Source organism: Delphinus delphis, chromosome 6, assembly GCF_949987515.2.
Source record: "Delphinus delphis chromosome 6, mDelDel1.2, whole genome shotgun sequence".
Classification (NCBI taxonomy): domain Eukaryota; kingdom Metazoa; phylum Chordata; class Mammalia; order Artiodactyla; family Delphinidae; genus Delphinus; species Delphinus delphis.
The window spans coordinates 82,907,937-82,934,424 of record NC_082688.1 but is presented as its reverse complement, the minus strand read 5'-3'; the positions used below and the strand labels follow the sequence as shown (position 1 = coordinate 82,934,424).

Genomic DNA, 26,488 nt, shown 5'->3' with positions numbered 1-26,488 from the left:
CCTGAGATGTATGGAACAAAAATCTTTCAACCACTCTCCTGTGTTTGGTGTTACCTGTTCTCTCACTTCCTGAGCCTTGCAGTAGTTCTGCAATATACACCAAGCTTTCCTCTTGGCTTTCCCCCTTGCCCACTTGGTAACCAGCATTCTCAGCCTTTAAGTCAGTCACTACTCATCCATCTACTTTCCAATGGCAACTGCAGAAACACAAAGCTGTGTTGACTCCTCTCCCGTTCTCTTGTATTTATAGATTTATCTGGCTGAATCTGGAGAAACCATGGAGCCAGGGCTTGCCATGGTGCTTGCTCTTGAGGTATGAGCTCCCCCACCAGCAGGCTCCACCAATGGATCTTGGTGACACCCTTCCTGGCACCTCGAATATAAACCGATGGTGTAAACATCCACCTTTTATAAATGTATCTAAAAGTGTGGAAATTCTAAGCAGAAAAGAAGTTAAAATAAAGAGAGTCTCAGCAGAGAATGCTATGCTGTAATCTTAATCTCCCCTGTAAAATCTAATGTCGTTTATTTTTTCCTGCAAGCCTAAATTTACATGATTAATATCTCTAAAAACGTCTGCTTAATTATAGTACTAGCAATAACATCTATGGGGCATTCACTGAACCAGAAACTCCTGTCTAGTACTTTACATTTTTGTTTCATTTAATTTAATCCTTACAACCAAGCTTGAAGTTAAGTATTTATCTTCATTTAATTAATAAAGAATGTGAGTTTTGGAAAAGTCCAGTACATCTTCCAAAGTTGCCCAACTACCTAGGAACTGAACTCAAAGATCAAGATGTTCACCACTACAATAGACTACCTTTCCCAGACTGTAATATCCATTTTAGCACAGACTATAAATACCAATACATATCCATAATCTAGGAATTTGGTTCATTAAAAAAATAATTACGTGTCTATCTGTGAGAGAAGAGTGAGTCTCCTTTATTTATAGAGAAATAGTATCACCCTGTCATAGCGGTTTCCAAAGGAATCTGTGCAAAATTGGCCAAGTCTAGATCTTTTAAATGTAAAGTCTTCCACAAATGAGTAAGCATCTGACTCACGTTAATTCTACAGCATTAATAGGCTGGCCAAAGATTCAATAATGGAAAAAACAATCTGTACTTGAAATACCACTTGAGGTTTAATTAGCACAATAAAAATGAATTGGGAAGCATGAATAGCCAAGGCAGGATAAACCATGTGCCAGGCACTACTTCCTGGCTTAATAAGATTTGAAATCAGCACAAGTACACAGCAAAGCTCAGCAATGTCTCCAAGAGCTTCTAGCACTATGGTAATGGGATCCTGACTTAAGTGTCAGGGCTGTCCTCCTTTACACGCCGGGAAACCTCGCTGGAGATCAGAGAAGACCAGCTGCCCGGACAGACAGACACCTCTGAGGCATGGAAGAGCCCAGTAAAGGATGCAGCTGATCAGTGTATTGGTTAAGGCCCTAGACAGACAGATGTGGGTTAAAGCCAACCCCTACTCATTAGATGTTTACTCATGATGCTTGGTAAGCTTTCATTTCTTCAACTGGAAATAAGGATACTAATGACATCTACTTTCTAGAGCTTTTAGGATGCCTAATAAGATAATATGGAAAATATTTCAGATGAGGTCTAGTGCATATTAAGTCCTTAATAAACGTTAGCTATTAATGTTATTACCAATATCAATATGGATATTTAGCTTTAAATATATTTTACATCTGAATTTATACATGTGTATATCTGATATTCTGTCAAATGACTTCAAGTAAAAATAGCAAAGCCATAACATGATATCACAAAGAAATGGTATGTACTCAAACAACCTTGAGGACCATAAGATCAATGGAAGTTAAATGGTTCTTTTCGAGCAGGAATTCTTAGAGCTTTTAACATAGTAATGTGCACAGTGAACATCCAGAGTTACAGAATTTTCTATATTTTTTTCTTTAACCTTGGGTTTTTCTTTTTCCTACACAGAGCATCTCAAGGAATTAGAGTTGCACAGAACATAGAGTGGGGAAAGTTTGGTGGACTAGATGATTGCTCAGGCTCCTGTCAGGTATAAGAATAATAGTTGTGCAAGCAAAAACCCAACGAATAGTCCAACACCCATTGTCTAAACCCTTGCTACTCAAAGTGTGATCTATGGAACAAGGGGGTTGTTAGAATGTGGACTCTCAGGCCCCAACCCAGACCTGCTGGAAAAGAATCAATATTTTTTAACAAGATCTGCTGGTGATTCATATGCATGTTAAAGTTTGGGAAGCCCTGGTCTAAAGACAGTCAGCCTTTTCACTGAATGATTGATGATTTTCTGCGGAGGTCTACTGGCTGGTATGTCCTTTCCAACCATACTCAGGTCAACAGCCACTGACACTGCTCCATCCACTGGTGCACACTTCTTGAAAGTTGACCATATTGACTAGGCCCTTTGATCACTAATTCAAAGTATGCACGTTCTCACTTCCTAATAATTGAGGAAAACTAACCTCTAAACTTTTTGAAATATTAACTTGGCTTTGCAATAAATGAGATGGGTCAAGTTTGGGTTTTATTTTTCAATATCCACCTGTAGGCCTGAGTTGTGTTCTTTTTCACCTCATTTTAGTAAGCCTAAGCTCTGTTCATTTCTTATTGGATCATCACTCCATGGGTATAAAAATATTCAAGTAAATTATGATTTTTGTCAGCTCTCTGTCTTCTCTCCACTCACTTTCTCTCTTCTTGGGAAGAAATATCTTCCCATTTTTGTGTCCCCTAAACATACATATTTCACTACCAGGAATGAAGCCAGAATGAGCCTGACCTATTTAGAAGTGGCTGCCTTACACCTGGTTGCAAAAATGACAGAAAATTAGCAAAGTGACTTTCCCAGCTCAAATGGGAAACTGTGCTTCTAGGCTTGTGTGAGCCATGTCATGACAGTGACAGCAACCACAAAACTTCTAAACACAAAAATCTGAATAGCCGCTGACAGGTTAGAAAACCTGCTTTATTTGCCTTTCTAAAAAGACAAAGAAAAGCACTGGTCCACTGTGTGGCTTGCTGTGTTTTAGTGGGTAAAACCTGATCTCTAATAAAAGGAAGCAAAGCAGTAAACTAGACTTTGTATTTGCTTTTCAGAAAAAAAAAAAAAAAAATCAATCCAGCTAAGATGCTAGGAAAACAATGTTTTTTACCAATCTAATTTATACATGGAGTATTAATACAGCATTTCATTTTAATCTTCTGTGAATGCTAACAAAATAGAATTACTATCCTATTTTCCTAGTTTAAAACAAAAGAAGGAGTATGTACAAATATGCTAAACAGACATGCATACTACAAATTATAGTGGAAACCAAAAGTAAATCTTAAAAATAAATCATTCAAATCGGTTTACCTCAAGGAAACAGGCCTCTCCTCCTGGGCACCTGTGAACCGACCTTTCCCAACATAAATAATATTTTGTCAATGTGTTGTAAGGAGGCTCTACACTAAAAGTTTGAAGGTTGGAAAAATGGAAAATTGAAATTGCCATTATCAATAAAGAAACCAAGGGCAAAGCTGATTTCAATCCATGGGACCATTAAGAGTGTTTTATATAGTAACTACACTCAACCCTCAACTGAATTACCATCTCATCTTCACTGTGGGGCTAGCATGTTCTACGGTAGCTAGTTACCAGTAAAATGGGCTGAGGGATTGTTTTGATTTGACCCAAAAGAATACTGCCTTTTAAATATATTTGTTGTCTGCTTAGAACAGAGCATATCATCCACTATTAACACTTCCTGAAGAAACTCTCTTCCAGAGATTTAAATCATAATTATAGTACAAAAAAATTAAAGTATAAAGTACACTGTTCTTTAATAATGCCATCCAGCCAGGGGAAAAGATTGAAAGGTTTGTACTGCAAACCTAACTACTGAAGATCAACCAAATGTACAGGAATTAAGTACAAGAATTTAGAATATACAATGTTATAAATAATGTCATTGAAAAACACTAAAAGAAGTAGCAGGAACACTTTTATCTGGAGTGATAAATCAGCACAATCTGGAAAAATAACTATTCTTCACTAACACTTGTGTAATTCAGTTTCTGTCTTCAGAACCACTGCTCATAGCACCCCTTTTTTTCTGATTAATGTGGAAATTTTACATGAATATGTTTTGTTGCCTGGTAATTAACAAAGTTTTTCTAAGGTTAAAAAGGACCTGGTGGAGAAACAGACCACAACATGTTTCACAGCATGAATAAATTTACAGTAATTCACAGCAGGAGGGGCTGTTAGAAAAATATTGTGAGACATTTTGACTGTGCTGTTAATGGGATCGGGAATGGCACAGTTAAACTTCCCAGCCCTGCCTACCATGCTCGCTCAATCGCTAACGGCAGAGGAAAAAGAAGCAAGGAGATTCTTTCAAAATGCAATGATGACAGACATTTCAAAGGGAACTACGAAGTGCTAAAATACGGAATAATTTGGCTAGAGTAATATAAATGTTTCAGTTATTTTTACTTAACTGAAATATCTGCACCATTATATCAAAAATCTGTTTCAATCTGATCATTAATATAATGTGGATCATGCATTTATTAATTGATCAATTCAGCAAACATTAATCAAATGACTTATGTTCAGGGGATACATCAGGCACCATGGAGGAGATATTTTTGCTTATAAAATGTAGAGAATTTGTTCATCATATAATGCTTACATGATGAAATACTAAAAGAGGAATTTTTTAAAGAAAGCCCACCTCATAAAGGAATGAAATCCCAATAGCTCTTTTTTATGGAAATTAAAATATTACCAGTTGCAAACCAAATACAATGGCCGTAGTTACTGGCAAATTGTTGGGTTTACAGTGATGAAATACACAAGACCATACTCTTATGAGTTACTTTTTGAGTTAGCTAACAAGCTTTATAAAGAAAAAAAAAAAAAAGTGGAAGTACAATGAACTCCGTGAATCTGTGACTTAAACACAACAGGTATATTTTAAAAGTTTGCTGAGGGTGAGACCTAAAAGAAAAGCCAACTGACCGTGAATCCATGTTTTAAACAAGACATCTAACTTGAAGACTTGGGGATATTATCCAACTTCTCCAACATGGAATTTCAGAGACAGAATTTAAATTCAACAATGTAGCATAATTTACTGCTCAATCTGCCTAACTTCTCTTAAAGAACAAAAGTTGGGAAACCATCAAGAGGAAAATTAATACATGACTAAGACCCAAACTGAAGGCTCCCCCTCTCATCTCAAATCTCTAGAAATTAGGTTCATTTTTTAAAAAATCCAGAACCACGTTGGAAAATCAGAAGGTATAACTGTTGGTGGATAAGAACAATGAGAAACTCCTGAACAAGAGAAAGTGGGCAAATTAAATGAAAGAAAAACAGCACAGTTCCCAACAGACACATGAGTATGTGCCACACAAAACAGGGAAGCTGCTGGGCTGACCTGAGACTAGGGGTGGACGGCAGGGCAGAGTGGGGCCTCCCCTCCACTAAGCCACCGGGTCACTGGTTAAGAAAACAAGTAGAAGCACAGAGGAATAAACTTTCCACATCCTACCTTTGCCCTCCCACCTCAGGCACAGCATCCAACAACTGCTGCAGCTGCCCCCAAGTAGAAGCAATGAGTGCGGGAAGTTTACAGGAGAAAGTCAGTCATGCTAGGTACCCTAGAGATATGGTGAACCCCAGTATGGAAAAGCGTATTTCAGTCACTAAAAAAAAAAAAGTCACTAGAGATTTCAGAAATTAAAAATCAACTGGCAGAAGGGAAAATTCAGTAGCTGGAGAAATAGCTGAAGGGCAAAGTAGTGAGTAAACAATTCTCCCATTATGCAGCACAAAAGGACAAGCAGATGGAAAGTATTACAGGAAGGGTGAGAGGTATGGAGAGAGGAGCCTGAAGTGTAAATAACCATCTAAATAAATTAGAAAATTCTTCCAGAACTGAAGATGTGAACACTCATATTGAAAAGGTTCACTGCATGTCAAACAAAATAAAATTTTAAGCATGCACACATGCCTAGTTACAGTGTAGTAAAATTTAAGAATAACATGGATAAGAAGAAAATCCTAAAAGCTTCTAGAGAAAAAGAAAAGCATAGGTTACCTATCAAGAAATAAGCATCAGACTGGCCTCGGGCTTCTCATCAGCAACAATGAACACACAGAGAACGTGGCATAATATCTGCAAAATTCTAAGAGGAAGTTATCTGGAGTCTAGAATTTTACACTCAGCCAATTCCAATGAGAAGAAAAAATACAGGCTGCTTTTGCACTGGGCAAGAACGTGAATTTTATTTTTTTAATTTCTCTGAAAGAAATACTAGAAGATATACTCCAGCAAAAAGAAAAACCACTCCAAGAGGAAGTAGTGGAATACAAAAATCAATGATATAAAAAGAAACAGTAAATCCTCAAAAACATCAAGTAACAGTCTAAAAATAAAATCTCATTACTTGAATTAGCTCTATGTGTGTTAAATAAATTTAATTAATTAATTTTAAAAAGTAAATAAATAAAAAATAAAATCTCAGAGGATAACAATCAGAGAAGGGAGGAGAAAGTAAAGGGAAGTAAAAGTATCTTTTCTAATCTTGTTGGGGGTTCTTTCTAGATACTTACAGAAAATATGTTTAAATATGTGTGGTAAATATTTTGGCACTGGGCTTCCCTGGTGGCACAGTGGTTGAGAATCTGCCTGCTAATGCAGGGGACACGGGTTCGAGCCCTGGTCTGGGAGGATCCCACATGCTGCGGAGCAACTAGTCCCGTGAGCCACAACTACTGAGCCTGCACGTCTGGAGCCTGTGCTCCACAACGAGAGGCCGCGATAGTGAGAGGCCCGTGCACTGCGATGAAGAGTGGCCCCTGCTTGCCACAACTAGAGATAGCCCTCGCACAGAAACGAAGACCCAACACAGCAAAAATAAAAATAATAAAATCCTACCCCCAACATCTTCTTAAAAAAAAAAATTTTGGCACTGTATATTTACAAACAAAGAAACATAATTTATAACTTTCGAACAATTAAGAAAAAATAAAACAAAGAACACTGTCAGTGGAAGAAAAGGAAGGAAAAGGAATAACCTTGTAGAAAAATAGACAAAAGGTATAAATAGGCCATTCAAGGAAGAATAATCACAATGTCTAATAAACATAGAAGATACTCAATAGCAACCAGGAAAGTGCAAACTAAAAAGCAATCACATACCGTGTTTTAGAGATACAAAAAATAAGAAGTTTGCTAATATCAAGGTATACTTTGCTGGGGTGGCTATAAATTGGTACAACCACTTTTTAATGTGCAAACCATATTAACCAAAAATTCTGCTTCCCGCTATGTACTCTAGAAAAATCTTTGCATCCGTATGCATGTACAAAGATCATGTATAAGGAGGTTGGTTGAAACACTTTTGTAGTAAAATGGGAAATGCCCATCAATATGGAAGATTTAACATAATCAAGATATATTCTACCGTGAATAACACACAATGATTAAAAAGATAGGATAGATCGATGGCTTCTGACCTGAAATGGTCACAAACAAGTAAAGATAAGCTTTATGTGTAAATGTAGAAATTACTTTTGCAACAAAATGTATCAATAGTATGTGTGCAATTATAAATAAGTAAAAAACACTGGGAAAGAAAATAAAAATTAGCAGAGAAAGAACAAGACAGTTTAAGAACACAAAAAAGTAAGTCTATCAGTTCACCGTTTCTAATGTTGCTTTCTGAAAAGCATTGCTGACCCTGAAATTACCATAAATGTAATCATTCAATCCTAATCAATCAAACACATGCCCTCTGACAGTGGATTCAAAGCCTCACTCTCATACACACAATTCATTGACAAATTCGTAGGAAACAAATTTTAAAACACTGAAAATTGACAAAGTGGTCAGGAAAAGTTAGAACCAGCTCACTCCTACCCCTCCCCTGCTCCAGTCACAGCAGTCTATCAACAGCACATTAGGTGGGTACATTACAGGAATGCTGTCAAGACAATATGGCCAAAAATTAAAATTAAAAAAAAAAGAGAATTGGTTTCAGGCAAGGGCAAAGCAGACGTCTATTAAGAGGCCTTTTGTGAAATCAGAGCAGGAGTCAGATGCTTTCTCTTTTTTCCTCTCAGTGGTTGCTGAAACAATGTGGCCACACAGCCATGGGGATCTGGGAGCTGGCCAAGCAGCCAGGTGACTCAACATTGAATTTCTTGTCCCTCTGGGCAATTTCTCTCAGCAGTACAAATTTATACCAGAACAGAGAACAGTTATCCTCTTATCAATCAGGAAAAGATAGATATTAAAAAATTTTTTTTAATACTGGCTAATAATGAAAGTCAAGGGAAGCTGACAAGGGAACAAAGCTTAATTCCCCCATTATGAAACCAAAGGGCTCTCGTTACAACAAAAATCTGTGGGAAGAGTAACTGCTATCTTCTAAGACCCTGCAGGGGAAGAAACAAACACTTATCACTCCTTTATTACACTCTCATTAAAAATGAGCAGCAGCTAGGGGGGCTTCCCTGGTGGCGCAGTGGTTGAGAGTCCGCCTGCTGATGCAGGGGACACGGGTTTGTGCCCCGGTCCGGGAAGATCCCACATGCCGCGGAGCGGCTAGGCCCGTGAGCCATGGCCGTTGAGCCTGCGCGTCCGGAGCCTGTGCTCCGCAACGGGAGAGGCCACAACAGTGAGAGATCCACGTACTGCAAAAAAAAAAAAAAAAAAAAAGAGCAGCAGCTATATTTTCCTTAAATAAAAATTGACTCCAAACAACAGGATCCTCTGAAAACAAAGACCTGGAAGTTAACGGTTAATATACAGATTCCTCTCGGGCAAGAACCAGGTGCTATGTGGCTTTCTGCTGTGTCACCAGCCACTAGGCAAGAAGATCACATTTAATTGTTAACTGATTAACTGATTAAAATTTCAACTCAGGAATAATATGCATATGTGGGTACTGCAGAGGCATGTCCCAAGAGCCCTTAGCAGTAAAATCCTAACCAGAACACTTGGATTTTCCCTTCTTGTAAACACACTGGCATTCACAGAGCTGTAATTTTATCATATGATGCCCTTTTAAATTCTGGAGATTGTAAACCCAAAAATGGGGGAAAGCAAGTCAAAGGGCGGATTTGTGGTGCCCCATCAAGATACACTGACATCCGGCAACAAGACAAGTATAAGGGAATGTTCTGGATTGAACTGCATGTTCTTGTGCTGCCAGGACACTTGATCCCCCTGAGATCCTTCCTCTGCATGGCCTAGGTGCCAACCAAGTATATCTGTGGCCAGTGAAGTACCACACTCTCAGCCAGTACTTTTTGGATGAATAGTTGGATGGATGAACAAACGAACAAAGAAACAAAGGAATAAACAGTGTATTTTTTTCTCTGTGCACTTTAAAGTCAACCATTCAGAATTAATATTCTACTGGCAAAGAACACTCAGCAAAGTTTCTCCCAGCTGATTTCTCTACACTGCACACGAAAGTGGCCCAACTCAGTGGAGATATCAACAGCATACATATAAAATCCAGGTAGTGGTAACCTTCCCAGACTCTCTACCACACCCAGGGAATTAGAATAATTAATAGCAAGTAGAACTTATTGATTTAAAAGTAAATTACCACAATGGGATATCTGCAGGTTTGCCAGGGAAATATTCTTGCTGTTTTCATCGAGGCAGTACAAGTCCTGAGTTTCTGGACTGGGTTTAGTCTCCTGAAGAGTCTTAATCCACATAATGTCGCAGGAGCATGTAAATGGATTGCCCACCAGGATCCTACATGGAACAAAAATGAAATCCAGTCAGCCTTCTCTTTTTCAGTTTTAGCTACAGAAGTGTTTATGAAGCACTAACAGCATTATGAATTTCTTCTAGCCGGCTATCTTTGGAAGTCATACTCATCTTTATAGCATAACGGTACTTATTATTCATTCATTTACCTGATACTTACTGATCTTCTGCTATGTGCAAACACCCCTTAGAGGCTAAAGGATGCAAAGTGATGTGAGACCTTTCGGACCCATAGGGAAACAAGGTAGGAACAGAAATAACTATAATATAGGATAGAAAAAGATGTCTCAAAAGATGGGGGAAAATAAGATACCGTAACAAATTTATCACAGATATTATACAGTTATGAAGATCTTAAGTGAAGAAGCCAACGTTAAGTTTTCGGGAACACTAACATACTTATGTCTAACCAGGCTAGAGATTCAAGTGTTATCACTTAATAAGTTCGAACTTCAGTAGAGTGCAGAGCAATTTCATCTGAATTGAAAACGAGACTGTGAATACAAGGCTAAGACTAAAGTGTGAGAGCCAGGAGGGTGCACTCCCAGCTTTCCAAATGATGCAACCACAGTTCAGTTTGACTGATGCAAGAAAGCTGGAGTGAATGTGAGAGACAGAACCTGGAAGGGAGCTCTTAGACCTCCTTCACACACACACACACACACACACACACACACACACACACGCACGCCAAGCTCAGGGTTTCCGAGAGCAAGTGCAACCAAGGTCCAGACTGAGCTACTTAGCCCATTGTGGGAGGGTCTGCAAAGAGAAAGTCACTATTCAGCCATGCTGCCTGGACTCCTGTGGCCTGTGATTGGTCAAGGAGGAAGTAGTCAAGAGGAAAATAAAAACCACAAGAAAAAAAAAAATCTTTAAATGCTTATTTATAACACTCAGTGGCCTGTTTAAAATGACTTCCATTTATGGCAATGAGCCTTTAAATGAGGCCATTTAAAATCATTACATAGGCTCTGCCTGGCATTAACCACAATACTTAAGATTTCCATGAGGACAGGACCTGGGCTTTGCAACATCATTTACTCCTGTGGTTTTCTGGTTGGGTTCTAACAATCTCAGGGAATCCCTGGAGACTTTTCCAGGAGTTTCCTTGAAGAAAATGTGGTCCTGGCAGACTCGTTTAATTTGTGTCTGCTTGATTGCCTCCAAATATCCCTCCAAGACCAAAATAAGAGTTGAGACTACTAGGTATGGAATATAATGCAGATGATATCCACAATGTTTAAACCCCAACTAATCCAAGAGGTTTCCTGGTGTTCTGAGTCCATGAAAAACTAAGAAATCTTTTTTGAAAGCAGGTACGACTGAATCCACAGAAGAGATAAAGAAGCAAAGGGATCTTGAGCTACAAAGACAGCAACGTTCGTCTGACGGCACGGGCAGACAGCTGGCTTCTTCCTCTCACACACTGTACAAACTCCTTTTGCAGCGACTGTTAGAGCGTGTTGTACTTAATTTGTTCAGGCTTCTACCGCTCCCCCTGGATAGCAGAGTCCTGGAGTACAGATACCGTTCTCCTTATAGCCCTATGGCCTAGTGCCATGTTAGTTTGATTTGCAACAGGTACACAATTAACATTTGTGGAATGAATTAATTAAATATGCTGCAGGGGTGGTATTGAGACATGTGAATTTGAAATCAGAACTCTAATTTTTAACCCATCAAGAAAATTCTCTGCAATGATGCTCAAAATTTTTACACTGAGTAGCCTACTTTATTGCACATAACTTCCTTAAGTTTTTTATGCGTATCCCTGGGTTAGAAAGCCAGCGCTTCAACTCCCTGAATTAAGTCTCTCCCAAAAGAATTGCCACCATGTAACTCTCATGACTACCTATTAACTTGTTATCGCACTACTAGTGGCATCTTCTAATCTGCACGATTTCCTTGTGAATAGGGGTGGACCCTACAACTCAGGCAACAGATAGTTTTAGCAAAAGCTATTGCCTGGTATTCAAAGGCCTTGTCCATCTGGGCCCACCTCTGACACACAGAGCCTGTGCTTTAAGGTTCTTTGGGTACCTGACCCATAGGAATGTCAACAGTTTATATTTGCTTCACGGTGATAACACAAGAATTAAGCACACTTGGAAATGCTGGCTATTAGTAATCGATACATTTCAATATCTTCCCTATCATTTTTCAGCAAAGGGGATTTGGGGATAAGGATAAATCCTGAATGCAGTGGCAGACCTAGAAGGAAATCTCACAAGGATGGTCGGGTAGGGAGAGGACTGCCTCTCCCCAAATGTTCACTAAGGGAGCGCAGGCACTGTCGTCGGGGTATAAACTGACGAGTTTTGCCCATTGCTGTTTCTCCTTGAATGAGTTTGCTTTCCATTAGTGCCTGGACAGAACAAGGACCAAACAGATGCTATGAGACATGTTGCCGCCTTTTTCACACAAAACCCTCATCTTTTTCTCATTTTCCCTCCTTTAGAAAACAAGTCTTTTATGTAAAAACAACATTTAAACTCATTATAAATGATATATTACTACTGAGATTTCTTTTCTTTCTTTTTTTTTTTTTACTGCTGAATCATGTTTTCATGGAGGAATAAAAGAACAAATGACCAAAATTTAAGAAGTCATTTTTCATGAGTTTTGATATAAAAATAGACCTGCAGCATCACTTATTTTAAAAAATACGTGATTACACTTTCCTTTGGAAATTTTTTCCCCAAATGCCATACAAAATCATTACTTACAGCTCAGACAAGTCAAGGTGACGAAAATGTTTCCTAGACAATACCGTCAGTTTATTTCTGGTAAAATTGCTGAAAGGAATCAAAAACATTAAATGTGAATTACAAGTGTACATTTCAGGAATAAAGTATTCAAATAGAGTTTTTTTCAAAATGTAATTTTATGTGATCATGGTTCATGCCGTACTTTAGATCCAGTAATCTCTTCCTTTCACCTAGAGTAATACCTTAGTTTTCCCTGCCTCTCCTATAATTCTTGCTTGAGAGTGGGGTTGAGGGGGCCTAATTTTCGTAATGGCTATTTTGAATCTCTTTTTTACCCAAAATTTTCTTTTTCATATTCAGAGCCAAGTTATATACCTCCTAGAGATATCTGATCTACTGAACAATTAATAGGGAAATTAAATTAAACTAAGTTAAATTTAAACCATAAACTCACTAGGGGAAAAGATACTTTAAAACTAAAAAGCATCATGAATATTTTGAAATTACACGACACACAAAACTCTGAATATTAACTGAATTGAACACATCCTAATAGGAAAGATAACACCTATTGATGGATAAACTCTGCTGAGATTGTTTATATATGACTTCCAAATAACTAGATAAATTCGTGATGAGAATAACAACAAAATATCAGATAAAAATATGTCAAATTTTATCTGGAAATATTCTAGCAACATATCATTTAAAGATGTGGACCAACCAGACAATGAAAAGATGTCCTATTTGTGACTGAAAAATAATAATGAATTTACTGATGTGTTCCAAATATGTAGTTTTATTCAAGGGAATGGGAGTTTCGGTTTCCAATGATCAGTGCCATGAGACCTTGAGCTGGGAAATTCAGACCCTTAATCCTGGCAGCTGACTCGCTCTGTGAATTTGTTTACCGGTCAAATTTATTTAAAGCGTGTGCAGTGCTTGGTCCTCTAGACGTGTGTTTCATGAGTCACATGAATGTAAAACAAACATCAAATTTTACAAAACAGCTGAGCCCTCAACAGTTTGCCATGAGCCTTTCAGTATCTGATTCCCGTTCAGGAAGGTGAGCACCGGTCTGAGAGTCAGGTAAATACGGGAAATCTGCGGCGACAGCAATCCTGGCCTCACTGAGGCTAGTCTATTGCGTCTGTCTCACCAAATCGTGGGCTGAAGTCTGCTGGTCTGTCTGGCCAGTCTCTTTCACAGAAGGGTTAAAGACCAGGGGGAGCTAATACATGAACTAAGACTAGTCAGCTGATGGATAAAGAAAATGCCACTTTAGCATCTCGTAAATGAAGAAGGCACACGGCCACTCCCAGCTTAATTCTATATTGAGATTTCCTCTCATCCAAACCCCCATCTACAAGAGGGTGCCCTCTTCCTTCTACGCTGGCATCTTCTCTCCTCACACTGAGTGTAAAGTGCTCACCCACGTGAAAAGATAATCCAGCGGGAAGTTGTAAAATGTGCCCACATAAATCTTTTCTTTTGGAACGTGAATTAAGAATGGGTTTCACTGCAGTATAATACACTGACAAGTCACTCTGCCTGTCTTCACCAGAGCCTGTGAGGCACAAATGTTTTCATCTCCATCAGAAATCCCCATCCTTCTGAAGGAAAAAAAAAACAAAAACAGAAACAAAAACCCTATTCTTCCTCCGAAGAAGAAAGAGGAGCGAGGAGGCAAAGAAAGAGGACACACTCATTGTCAAGGTTCCGGGTCGGCTAGCAAGGCCGGCACCGGGGCAGCTGCCCTGTCAGGCTGCTAGCAGCACAGCCCAGAGCAGGGTTACACGCCAAAGAACAAGATGAGTTGTATGAACCATACTTATTATTGGGTCCAAAAGCCAAATGGGAGGAGGAGGGAAGGAAAAAAAATCAACAATCCTCTTACTGTTTGATTACAGAACTTTTGCAAAGGAGCTAATTAGCACCTCTGCAAAGTCCCTGGAAAACACAAATACTGGCTTTTCTCACAGTTTCTGGGTTCTCAGGGGCCGGGCAGGAATTAAAGGCACCAAGAAATAAACTCAGGGACCAGTCCTAGGGGCTCTGGACAGTCAGCATGGGATGCCAAATATGCACAGGTTAGGGGAGGAATGATGAAAGTGACAGACAGGGTCCAGCCTGAATTCCGCTAAAACCCAAAGTGAAATAGATGCTCTTGTGTACATTTTTATTTTATTGGAGAAACTCAGAGAGATAATCATTATATCCCAAGGGTACAGAGAAACAGCCTCTCATACACATTTCTTTATCAGCTCCCTTGCAGCCATGGTGCTGATGTTCAACTAAAGATGCCGTTTACTACGTGCGGAAATCAGGGAGAACATGCCAGCACCTTCAGTCATAAGCAGAAGTTGAGACCCAGGTCTGGAAAGGCAGACAACTGACTTAATTTCCTCCTCCTTGCCATTCCCTAGAGCCAACTGCTTAATTTAATTTCTATTTTGGCGATTAGGAGCCTCTTTCATCACGTGAATATCTGAAGCTTACTGACATTGTAACTTCTTTCTAACTGTCTGAATATTAGCCTGACTTCCTACTGCCTTACCATTTGACAATGGCTACAAATACCAGTAATTTTTGCGGTCTGATCAGTAACTGGGCTTCCCAACTATTGGCTTTTAAAGAAGCTGTATAAGATACGTCCATCTCCTTGCTTTCCTATTTTCAAATGACACCTCTTTGGGAGACTGGGACTAATATTTGGCTTTATGTACGTATGTACAGCACACAGAATACCATTAAAATTATTCTACCGTAAATCAGCCTGAAAAAAATATAAAAGGTGGCTTTGGTTTTCATATAAATAACTTGGAACAAGGGAGGTAGGGAAAATATAAGAGGCATAGCAAAGTCATAAAAAGGTCTATTTCTAAAACAATTAACCATAGCCCACTATATAGATCACTACGTTAGGGGAAGTGATGTAGTAAAACAACAAGTAAAACGTGGTCGTTGAGTAATTCAGGGCTGCAGTCAGCAGTAATGAAAATACCAGAAAGTAACCACTGAGGTCATTAATTACACTTCAGTGATTGCATTAGAGCATTTTGCCTTTTTCTTGTGTCCAAATTCTCTCTTGTTTATGCTAGCAAGGCCTACGCGAGACATCAGAATTTGTGCAGGCAAACCAACTACGGAGATGTTGCCAAAAAGCCTCTACATGAAATGTGTTAATAAAGTTCCTTGGAGTTTTGTCACCTTTTTGCCAAAAGTTTTATATCTTAATTCTACTGACTTTATTTTTCAATTGACTTCCTCATTAATGCCACCTATGAAATATGAAGTCATTGTACTGGCTTGATGAAATTAAGGTTTTTCGTAAGATCCACAGATCTCCATAGACTGTCCAGGCAATCTGCTCGAAGAGAACGATTTCTTTTACAAACTGGTCTGGAAATCAGTCAGGGAACAGTTCTCCCACAGAGAGAGGACAAATGTTACAAGAAGGGCTGATTCTCTCATTATATGGAAAACACACTTTATTTTCTGTCCTCTTACTAAAAGAACATAGCCAGGAGTGAGCCCTGAGTCTGCCACTTTCCATCTGTGGACCTGAGTCTGGTTTTGCACTTATGAAATGGGAATCAAGAAGATCCTCCCTACCAACTGTCAGAAAAATCAAGTGAGATCAACCACGTGAGAGTTCTGTATGTAGATCGTAGTCTATGAAACACATAAGGTATTGTTGCAGAGCATCTGCAAAGCACAAAAGGGCCCACGAATGCAGGCAACCTTCCTGCCACAGAAGTTCCTACTGAAAACTCGGGGTGGAAGGCGCCCATCAGAGCTTAAGGGTGATCCTCTGTTTCATGAAGAAACGTCTCAGGAAGGCCACAGCTTACTGACCAACTGCCATTATCTAAGAAGATTTAGCAGCAAACAACCTAAGAGCTCCCACTGTCCGTATTTCCATTTGACTTCAGTTGATATCACCCTGACTTCGGTGGAAGCAATTGCTATTGTTACAGTTGCCTGAACCTCTGGCATGTTCCATGATTGAGTTTTCTCCACTTCCATCAATCATGACACATAGCTTTTGGGAAAAGAAGGTTCAAAAAAGGATCTGTTGGGGGAGGAAGAGCATTAGCAATTTTTAGTTCCCTAAAAAGGCCAAGGCCAAGTCAGTTTCTTTCAATTCCACTAGTTTGATGTCTTCCAGGGAACATGTCATGATTCCAAGGAAAAGAATCGAGGACGCTGTACCAGGACATAGTTTTCACATCAGACTCCTTGCTGTTGGCCTATTGCTCTGTCCAAGATGGAAATGGCCCAGAAATTCATGAAAGGGAATAAGCAGGCTGTTCTAAGTACCCCTCTAAAGCTATTCAGAAATCAAAGCTAATGCTTCTAAGCTATTGTCAAAGCTACACTAACTTTTTAAAAGGAGGTTTAGAGCTGGAGAAGAAGGAAAAATAAACAGAGGGGGAAAATATTGAATAAGTTGGGTCCTGGGAAGCAAAAGAATCAACCTTTACTTACATGTGCTGTAAGTTGCTGTTTTTCAGAAATGCTTTATGAGCTACAAATTTCAATCCGGAATCCACAATGGTCCTAAGAAAACACATAATTGCATGTATGTTAGAGCTAACAGACGACTGTCCCTCTGACGGTAACAGAGCATAAGAAAAAGTTCTGAGATAAGGTATGCAAGCCCTGAGTACTCACAGGTTTTTCAGTCCCACATAAGCTTCAATATCATCTTCGTTGATGATTTCTAATCTTTTCTGATTTGCAATGTAACTGCAAAAAAAAGCAGAGTGCAAACTAGTAACTCAGAATTCAGGCAGTCCATAAAAAAATGGGTAATTTCCATCCAACCTCACCAGGCTGCTCAAGGCAATCCCTCCCCACCCACCTAGCCCCACCATTTATTTTAAATACAGCAAGGGCAGCAAAACCAAATGAGACTGAGGAGAAACCATGGTTGAGCAGGTTTCATTGTCAATGACAGGATCACCAGGTTTCATTTTCTTTTCTTAAACTTTTATTACTCTTTCAACTAACAAGTTCAGTTTGCCCCTCCACTCAAGGTATCTCCTGTGTATAGAGGTGAAAATAACTTGGAAATGCATCTACTACCTCTCAAAAGCATTTCACCCTTATGGTGACAGCCACAGGGAAGCTGGCATCACCACACAGAGGACAAAACACATCTTTCCTCACATTCCAAGAGAAGCAGTCACTCCTTCCTTTTACCTCCTGAAACACTGAAGAAGATTCCCCTCCCCCTTTCTCTCTCTCCCTCCCTCCCTTCCTTCCAACTCTCTCTTTTCCTGGCCCAGGATCCCCTCGTTCTGCTTTTGTCAGTAATAAAACCAATTTTTCCTTTCAGGAACCACAGCTCACAAACCCCACATTGCCCTAGTGCGCTCTCTACAGAAATCTCCTCTTCCCCGTTCACCAAACCCTCAAATACAGGAGTAAACTGGTAACTCTGGCTGCGTGAAGAGTTCTATCCCCTGGATCATGAGGACTGGCTTAGAAATGTGCCTGTGACCTCAACTAGATTAATGAGAAGCTTCCCTTAAATTAAAACATGAATGCCATGACAGAGTCTCTCTTTCTCTGGGATTATAGCTGAAAGATTACATAGGCCTGGGGCTTCTATGAGAAATATTTCCGGCACAAGGAAAGAGAATGTCCAAGTATGCAGTCAGCACACAGGAGGAAAGGGAGCTAAGAGATATAAAGAGAGACAGAACCCTGAAAATGTTACTTGAGCTTTTGGATCCAATCATCTCTGAGGTTAGCTGTCACTAACAGAAGTTTGATCTGAATTTCTGTCACTTGCAACCAATAAAATCCCTGGTAACACAAACACAAAGCTATCGAACCTACTACCGTGGAATTTCCCTGTGCTACAGTTATCTGAGTATCTGTCTATTCACTTTCCTTGATCACGATCTCTTTTTGAAGACAGCTGGATCCTGCTTTATAATTCTTAACATGCACCACAGCATCTAGCAAAGAACCCTGCACAATGTAGGTCTTCAAGGATGATGGATGGATGGATGGATGGATGGATGGATGGATGGGCAACACCTGGAGTTCCAAAGGCACTCGAGGAAGTTGTATTAGGATGGATTTTCCCCTTTCTTCTTCAAAAAATTTAAGATACATAACATTCCAATTAAGACACTGAAAACAAATATGTAGCTCTACTGTTAACAACATGAATTAAAATGAAAACAATAGTAACCAATGAGGGAGGAGATACAGCATCTACAGATTCCTTCTACCCAATCCAAAAGAAGGAAAAAAAATAGATGTCAAAATACATGGTAAGTATTGGGGCACCCATTTTTAGAAAATATATTTTAGAAATAAAGCAAAATAAGTAAATGCTCTGAGGGAACAAAATTACACCAAAGATAAATAATTTTAAAAGGACCCACATAAACATTGCCCCTGTTACATAAAAAAAAACGTCCAAGATAGAAGGGGCATCTTCTGCTCAAAGATCTTGGTTCTCAAACAACAATTTTCAACGTTAAGAGTTTTTACGAAATGTTTCAAAATTATCACACATTTTTCCAAGATTTTCAATCCACTAACATTTTCAGTAGAAACCACAGTGATCTCCCTCTTCTAAATTGTCTCCCAATAAGAGCTGCATTCAAGAGGGCCCTACATTTTAATGCTTTTTTTCATGCAACTGGCAGAAAAAAGGACAAATAACATGGGCAAGGTTTCCTCTGGGGTCACAACCAGAATTCCCGAGAAGCTTGTTCACTGCTTACAGCTGCGCTAGCATGGTGGCTGTCACTGTTCTGAAACTGTCTGAGAGATTCTCCAGCTCTCTTTGCTGGCTCATCACTGCATCCTCCATGCTTATGACAGGGGCCTGACACTCAGGAGGTATTTAGTCAATGTCTGTGGCACAAGGCATTTATTTTTAACTTTTTATTTAGTTATTTATGCCCTTTATTTTATTGGTATTTCATTTTTGTCAGATTTTTAATTTATAAACTCTCCTATTGTATTCAATAAAATACAGCAAGCTAACATAAATAAAAATGAAAGGCATAATAGAAAGAAGAGCCAGGGCAGAGACATCAGTGGAGCTAGGAATTGGGTTTAAAATGCTGGGAAAGGGCCACAAGCATCATTGTAAGCTTTCCAGTGACCACTGCCCCTGAAAAGAAGGAAAGGGGGATACATTTAGCCAGTGGTAACTTCACAGTGTTCATGAGGTGAAAATAAGTCAGATATTAAGCAAAGCGTACCTGTTCTTGAATCTAAGACCAGACAAAAGATTTTGTTGAAAACCATCAAAAGAACCATGTGAAAGTATTAAAAATGGTCATTAAAGAATGTTCTTCCACTGTGAAGGCAGGGATGCCCTGGATAAAGAATGAATTTTTCTCCTGGTCAAAATGGAAAAAAGCAACAGAAGAGCTGGATTAAAAGGTCAGCAATTGCCCCTCTAGATGCCAAGAATTCCCTTTCATAAGTTACCATCTGCAGAAAGGCCCACAACATAGCCGTGGGCTATAAATTGCTCATGAAATCTACCCCTTAAGAAACGCTCCTTAGACACCATTAAGTGAGGAATCATAGGGTTAGAATGGGAGCCAGTAAAGTTAATAACAAACAATTCACAAAGGAGAAACCTCAACGGCCCAGGAACATATGAAAATCTGCTCACTCCTCAAGGAATATGAAATGCAAACCAAAGTCACATGGACTTACCATTCCTCTGCCACTAGCTGGACAAAATGTTTAAAATCTGACAATATTAAAGCGTTGCTAAGGATGTGGGATATTCCTCTTATATTGTTGGAGGGAGTCTAAATTGGCACAAGCACTTTGAAGAGTAATTTGCCAGCATCTTGGAAAATTATACATCACATGCTTTACAGAGTCCAGCAATTCCATTTCTAGGTTTTCACCTGAGAGAAATGCTCACTCCTGCACACGAGGAGACATATACAAGAACATTCATGGTAACACAGTCAGAATAAAAATCTGGCTGCACGGAGAGTGTCCATCAGTTAAGAAAGAGAAGAAAATGAGGCGTGTTAAATAACTACGGTAGATTGAACCAGATCTTTATATCTGAGCAGAAAGAAATACTCATGCTAAGTGAGAAAGAAAAATAAGCAAAATTTCAAGCTGATATGTACATATCATATAAAACAACTGATGTGAACTTTTAAAAAGACAGAAAACAATACCACATAGTGTTCATAGTCAAGGATAGTTGTAAAGTACAAAAGGAAGATTGCAAGGAAAGTCACCTTGGGAAAGGAGACGGATCTGCATCAGGGATAAAGAAACTGAAACTGTTAAACTGTTTTATTAAACTACTAAACTATTTCTTTTCTTAAAAGAGAAAAGCCTTTGTAACAAAAAAGACAAAAATGTTAAAGTGTCAGTTCTGAATATACGCACCTGAAGTTATTGTTATATCATTACATTTTTATGAATTTTTTAAATGTATGAAGAAAAAAGAGAGAAGGAAGGAAGGAGGGAGGGGAGGAAGGAAGGGGGGAAAGAAAGAGGGAGAGCCAAAAAAAGCCGCAAAGGAAAAGACCGCAGGGAAGCTGGACCCCAGGGCTTCTCAGTTACTAGGTGACCAAATACACCAGGGCTCAAGTCCTTGGTTCCTTGGACCACCCAAAAGCAAACAGTCTAAAAGCCTTCTGATCCCTGCCCCAGAGCCCCTGCACGGGACCAAGAAGACTAAGAAACATGCTGGGCCGCCCCCTACTGGTGACTTCCACGTGCCTCCAGAAGGACCTTGGCAACACCAGGTCTTTCGAGCTCTGCCATCTCATCACTGCCAGTAATCAGAAAAGCAGCAGCTGCAGAGACCAACCCAGGGTTAGGAAGGAGAGAGAAAAGGCCAGGCCAGGCCAGACAGCTGAAAGATGTGTGGACAGGCAATGCGGTAGGCTCTCCCCCAGAAAACTGTTCCCTGTCACTCCAGTCAAAGTGCTGGCCAACTCTGAGGGCTCTTTACTAAGTCAAGCTTTGCTTAATAGAATCCCCAAGAAGGGTCCCACTCCCACTGAAGCAGTGGAAAGGACAAGCATTTTGGTACAGAGCTCTCTCTCCATGACAGCCCCTAACTCCTCTGACCCAAGCCCACCGATCTGGAAAGCTTAGGCCCCAGGGGCTTTAAGGCACAAGCCCTCCCCCTAGAGCCCATGCCCCAGTGCTCACACGAGTTCAGCCAAACTTTCGAGCTTCTGCCCTTCCAACCTTAAGAGTTTCTCTCCCTTACCTCCTTGGCCTCCAGGTCCCTCAGGCCCACCCCTCCATCCGCAATCTGTGTGGAATCATCCTCGGCCTTCGACCATCCTGTTTTGCCCAAATATGCCTTCTTCCTTTCTAAAAGCCATCTATAGTACTCTTTCTTGGGCCTCACATTATGAGGGTTGTTTTTTATTGTTGTTATTTACTTTTACTACATCCCAAGACTACTGTCTTCTGCCCTTAAAGTTGGAACTTCTCAATGAATTCACCTAAAACTCTTCCGGGTCCCTACAATATCTGAGATGCTGCTTGATTCACAGGCAACATCAAAAAGCCTTTTTCCAATCAAAACATTTTTATTCCATCAGTTGGCAAGCATTTCTTTAGCATTTATTCTCCTTCTTAACTTTATAATTAAGAATCAGAGGGGATGGAGGTACTCTTTGTACCCATCATTGTATTTTTGTACTAATATACCTAACTCTCCTGCTGAACTGTTAACTCCTCAGATGGAAGAGTGTTATTCATCAAACTGCACGTCCATTTCCGAACACAGAGCTGATGCTCATAGAACACTGGCTGACTTAAAGCAATCGATCTGACCCACAGATCCTCCACTGGAGTTTTTGTTGTCTCACTGGAGAGACCAGACATATACACACTATAGACACTAAATGAAGATTGTGGTAATAGAACATAACTTCATTTGTCACATAGAAAACAAGGAAAAAAAGTAACGACCATAACAGAGGAAGACAGCCAATTCTGAAAGCAAAATTTGTCCAATCTAGAAAGCAAACTTAGATCACAAGCATACAACACAGTCAAACCAAACACTCATTTATTTTTCGTAAATGATGAAAACTAATCGCCCTCGGAATATGAGCATTCATTTGCCATCTCAGTTTCAGAAATGTTAAGGCTAGAAAGAATCTTCAGATCCAGCTCTTCTTGACCTTGAGGGGTTGATGCTCCTGAAGGTCTGTGCTCACTGCCACGGTATTTGATGAGCAAAAGAGAGAAGTTTCCAAGCAGAGGTCAAGTACGTGCACTGCGAGGGTACAGTGGAAGGAATTACAAGATATCACTGGGCAGTGAAGGCTTCCATGAGGTCAGGCTTTGAAGGGTGCCCAGAAAGTCAACAGATAAAAAATGTGAACATAAGCAAAGTCCACACTATTTGCCATTTTCTTTTGTGTTGTCACCAAAGCTTTTCCATTCTCAACATGACATCCAGGGCCTTCATTATGACATTTTCTTGGGGGTAAAGAATTTCCATTCCTTAGGCTTACCAAAAAGCCCGTAGGTGGCTTTTTTGGGAAAAAAAAGAACAGATAATTTTAGGAAAAATTCACGGAAACATTTTTGAATTACAGGTTCCTAGAAAGGATACTCATCTCATTTGAAAAGATTTCACATTGGCTTGAACAACCTATCAAATAATTCCTCCGGGCAATCTTTCCAAGTAACGAAGAGTGGTTTCTAATGCATCTTTTCTTCCTGTGTATTAGCTTAACAGCAGGCTTGCTCCAAAGTAAAATTTCCCTTTACCTTAGGCTTTATTACCTGACCTGTAGGTTGACGATATATCAAAAAGAAATGGAAAGAGCTGTGAGTATTTCTAATGGTTGCTCTTCAAAATGGAATTGCTTCCCACTACCCTGGCTACCCTCACCTCACCCCCACCACATAAATAAATAATTAAGCTAATAAAAGTAGATAGAACTCAAATGTCACAAGAGATTGTGATACGTGCTCAGGCTTACAGCCATGGAGTGAGGCATTTCGGCTCCGACAGGATCCTCTCTGCCATAAGATTTCCATCACGGGGAAGAGAATAATCCATTTTTTAAAATGTGCCCTTGTTCCCTGAGTCCGTAACCAGGTAGCTTCAGCTGCTCAGCAAAATGCTAAGAAAGAGTTTTGAAAAGCAGTCCCTGATGGGCCGAAGCAGGATTCAAAAGAAGAATCTCTCAATCTGTCCCTCCATTCCTAAGAGAGGGTCCACCACCCCACCTGTGACGACGTGAATGCAGAGAGCACCAAATAAGTGGGCTCAGAACCTGAATTCCAGCACCAGCCTACGAGCACAGGCTGATTAGCTGCAGCACTTCCATCTTCTTTTTGGCCACGGGAATAGAAGCAGCTCCAGTAATTTCCTTTTAGAGAGTGCTGTGTGCCAGGCACTGAGGTACCCAGGGGGTGTCTCCCTTAACCCGACAAAGCTACCAGGAGAGCACTATGATTGCTTCCACTTTTTGGAAGAGGTAACTGAGGCCCAACCTTGCTAGGTCATATCCCCAGGATTACATAACTGCCAAAACAGGATTTGAACCCAAATCTACCTGCCTCTGAATTCTGAGCTCATACCCACTCTACCGCCCCACCAGGACCATGGACTTAGGAGTCCTGCACCTACAATGAAGAATACTTTCTAACATTTCTGCAAAATGCATCTTGACAAATAATCACAGCCTGAAAACAATAGTCAATGAAAAGGAATGAGGACATTTTACAGGCTGCTCTCATGTGTTATACCTACAGAGGTAACAGGAAATAAATAAAATATCTTCTCAGATCCTTACACAATGCCAAGCTCTGAGAACTGCAGCTCCCCACAATGCCAAGCTCTGAGAACCGCAGCTTCCTAGAATAGCCTAAATTCCTTGGGAACTTAAGAATTCAAGTGCCTGTGGAGAGGGTGTGGACAAAACGGAACCCTCCTACACTGTTGGGGAAAATGTAAATTGGTGCAGCCACTATGGAAAAGAGTATGGAGGTTCCTTAAAAAACTAAAAATACAGCTCCCATATGATCCTGCAATCCCACTTCTGGGCATACATCCAGAAAAGACAAAAGATCTAATTCCAAAAGATACATGCACCCCAATGTTCATAGTGGCACTATTTACAACAGCCAAGACATGGAAACAACCTAAGTGTCCATCGACAGATGAATGGATAAAGAAGATGTTTTATAATACAAATGATGTATTGTACATATAAAACAGAAACAGACTCATAGACATAGAAGACAAACTTATGGTTACCAAAAGGGAATGGGGGGAGGGATAAATTGGGAGTAGGGGATTAACAGATGCACACTACCATATATAAAATAGATAAACAACAGGAATTTGCTGTATAGCACAGGGAACTATACTCAATATCTTGTAAGAAACTATAATGGAAAAGAATTAGAAAAAAAGAATACACGTATATACATACATACATATATATATATATATATATATATATATAAAACCAAATCACGTTGCTGTACATCTGAAACTAACAAAATATTGTAAATCAACTGTACTTCAATTAAAAAAAAAGGAATTCAAGTGCCTGGAAAATAATAAGTGGTGTAAAGTGGGGGATAAACACACTCCGCTAGCTTCACCTCTTCCCAGTTATGTGACCTTGGGCAAGTCCCTACACCTCGGTTTCCTCGTCTTAAAATGGGGTAGTAACAGTACCTGCCTCAGGGAGTTGCTGGAACAATAAGAGAACTGCCCTAGCCCATATGAGGACCACAGTCACCGCTGATTATTAACAGCAAGCAGCAGACTGGGGTTCAGGGACTGGCTTGGTCACTAACTAGCTGGTGAACTGAATCTCAGCCTGCCTCCAGGGCCCATAGGCATGGAACAGGAAACCTGGCCTGGAGAATGTCTCAGTTCCCATCAGCACTCAAATTATAAGAAAATTTCTGCAACATATTATGAAGAAAAAATTACACACTGAGTTTCTCTCTGAGTATTTATATAGCATCTTTCTCATCCACCTCTCTCAATGAGGTGGTGCCCAAAAAGAAACACTGCAATTTGTGACCAGAAAAATTAACTATGAAAAAACCCTTAGAGTTGGCTTTCTACCTAAAACGTATCAGTCTCCAGCAGAAAAAATGTAAGTTTAATTTGACTTAACTAAATAATAGCCTCCATGAAAATTTAGGATTTGACCCCAGCCTACAAATAATGTGACATGTAAACCTTATACTGGAGGGTGAGCAGGGTGTCAACATATTTAAAATAAATAAATTTTCTTTTTTTGCTGCTAACTTTTCAAAATGGGAAGATTTCCCGTTTTAAAAATCTGAATTTCCACATTCTCTTAAGAAGCCAGAAGGTCCTCCAAACTGGACTAGCATTTCTTCCTGGCAACAGTCAGGGCGAGCTGAGTAACATTGCTCCTGGGGGTCTGCAGCACATTTCCAGTTGGTCACATTCTGACCTCAGCTATTTCACTGGCTCATAGAAAGACTTTTATGACACCTGATCTAATTCTTGCTTGTAATTTCCTCTGAGACTTCAATGCTCCGACCCTTCTCCTACATTGGTATGTCATCTCCATGCACAGAGATCCCTAACAGAGATCCCTAAATGAGTTTGCTCAGATAAAATGACACAAAGACCACAATAAAAATACCTCCTTTTCTTAAAGCAGTTACTTCTACCTGTTCCAGAACCTTTAGAAGCTTCCTCTGTTTAGAAACAAACTAAAACTGACACAGACATAGCCAAGTATAATTTTATACTTGGTACAATGGTACAGAATCCCCAAGAGGAGCAAGGGATGTGTTTTTCCTGACAAAAAATTGTTTTCCTTCCCACTAATTTATTTAATATTTTACATTAGGTTTCAGATCTTTCGATAGATCATAGTAACTTGCCATAGCAAATGGAAAGACAATTAACTAACCGTGTACCATGGCATGGTTTCGCCATATCAGATGAAGAACCCAGGATAGA

The 26,488-nt window shown here is 39.7% G+C and overlaps 1 protein-coding gene across 6 annotated transcripts in view; it reads right to left on the bottom strand.

The window, feature by feature from the left end:
- The window catches only part of NTRK2 (neurotrophic receptor tyrosine kinase 2), a 378,936-nt gene that overhangs the window by 331,318 nt on the left and 21,130 nt on the right, over positions 1-26,488 (bottom strand). For all 6 annotated transcript variants that reach the window (XM_060014974.1, XM_060014975.1, XM_060014973.1 and 3 more), the window contains 4 exons: positions 17,200-17,274; positions 17,014-17,085; positions 12,541-12,609; positions 9,642-9,796 (listed from right to left, as the gene is read on the bottom strand). In XM_060014974.1, coding sequence (XP_059870957.1) covers positions 9,642-9,796; positions 12,541-12,609; positions 17,014-17,085; positions 17,200-17,274 — 371 coding nt within the window. The remainder of the gene's footprint in view (positions 1-9,641; positions 9,797-12,540; positions 12,610-17,013; positions 17,086-17,199; positions 17,275-26,488) is intronic.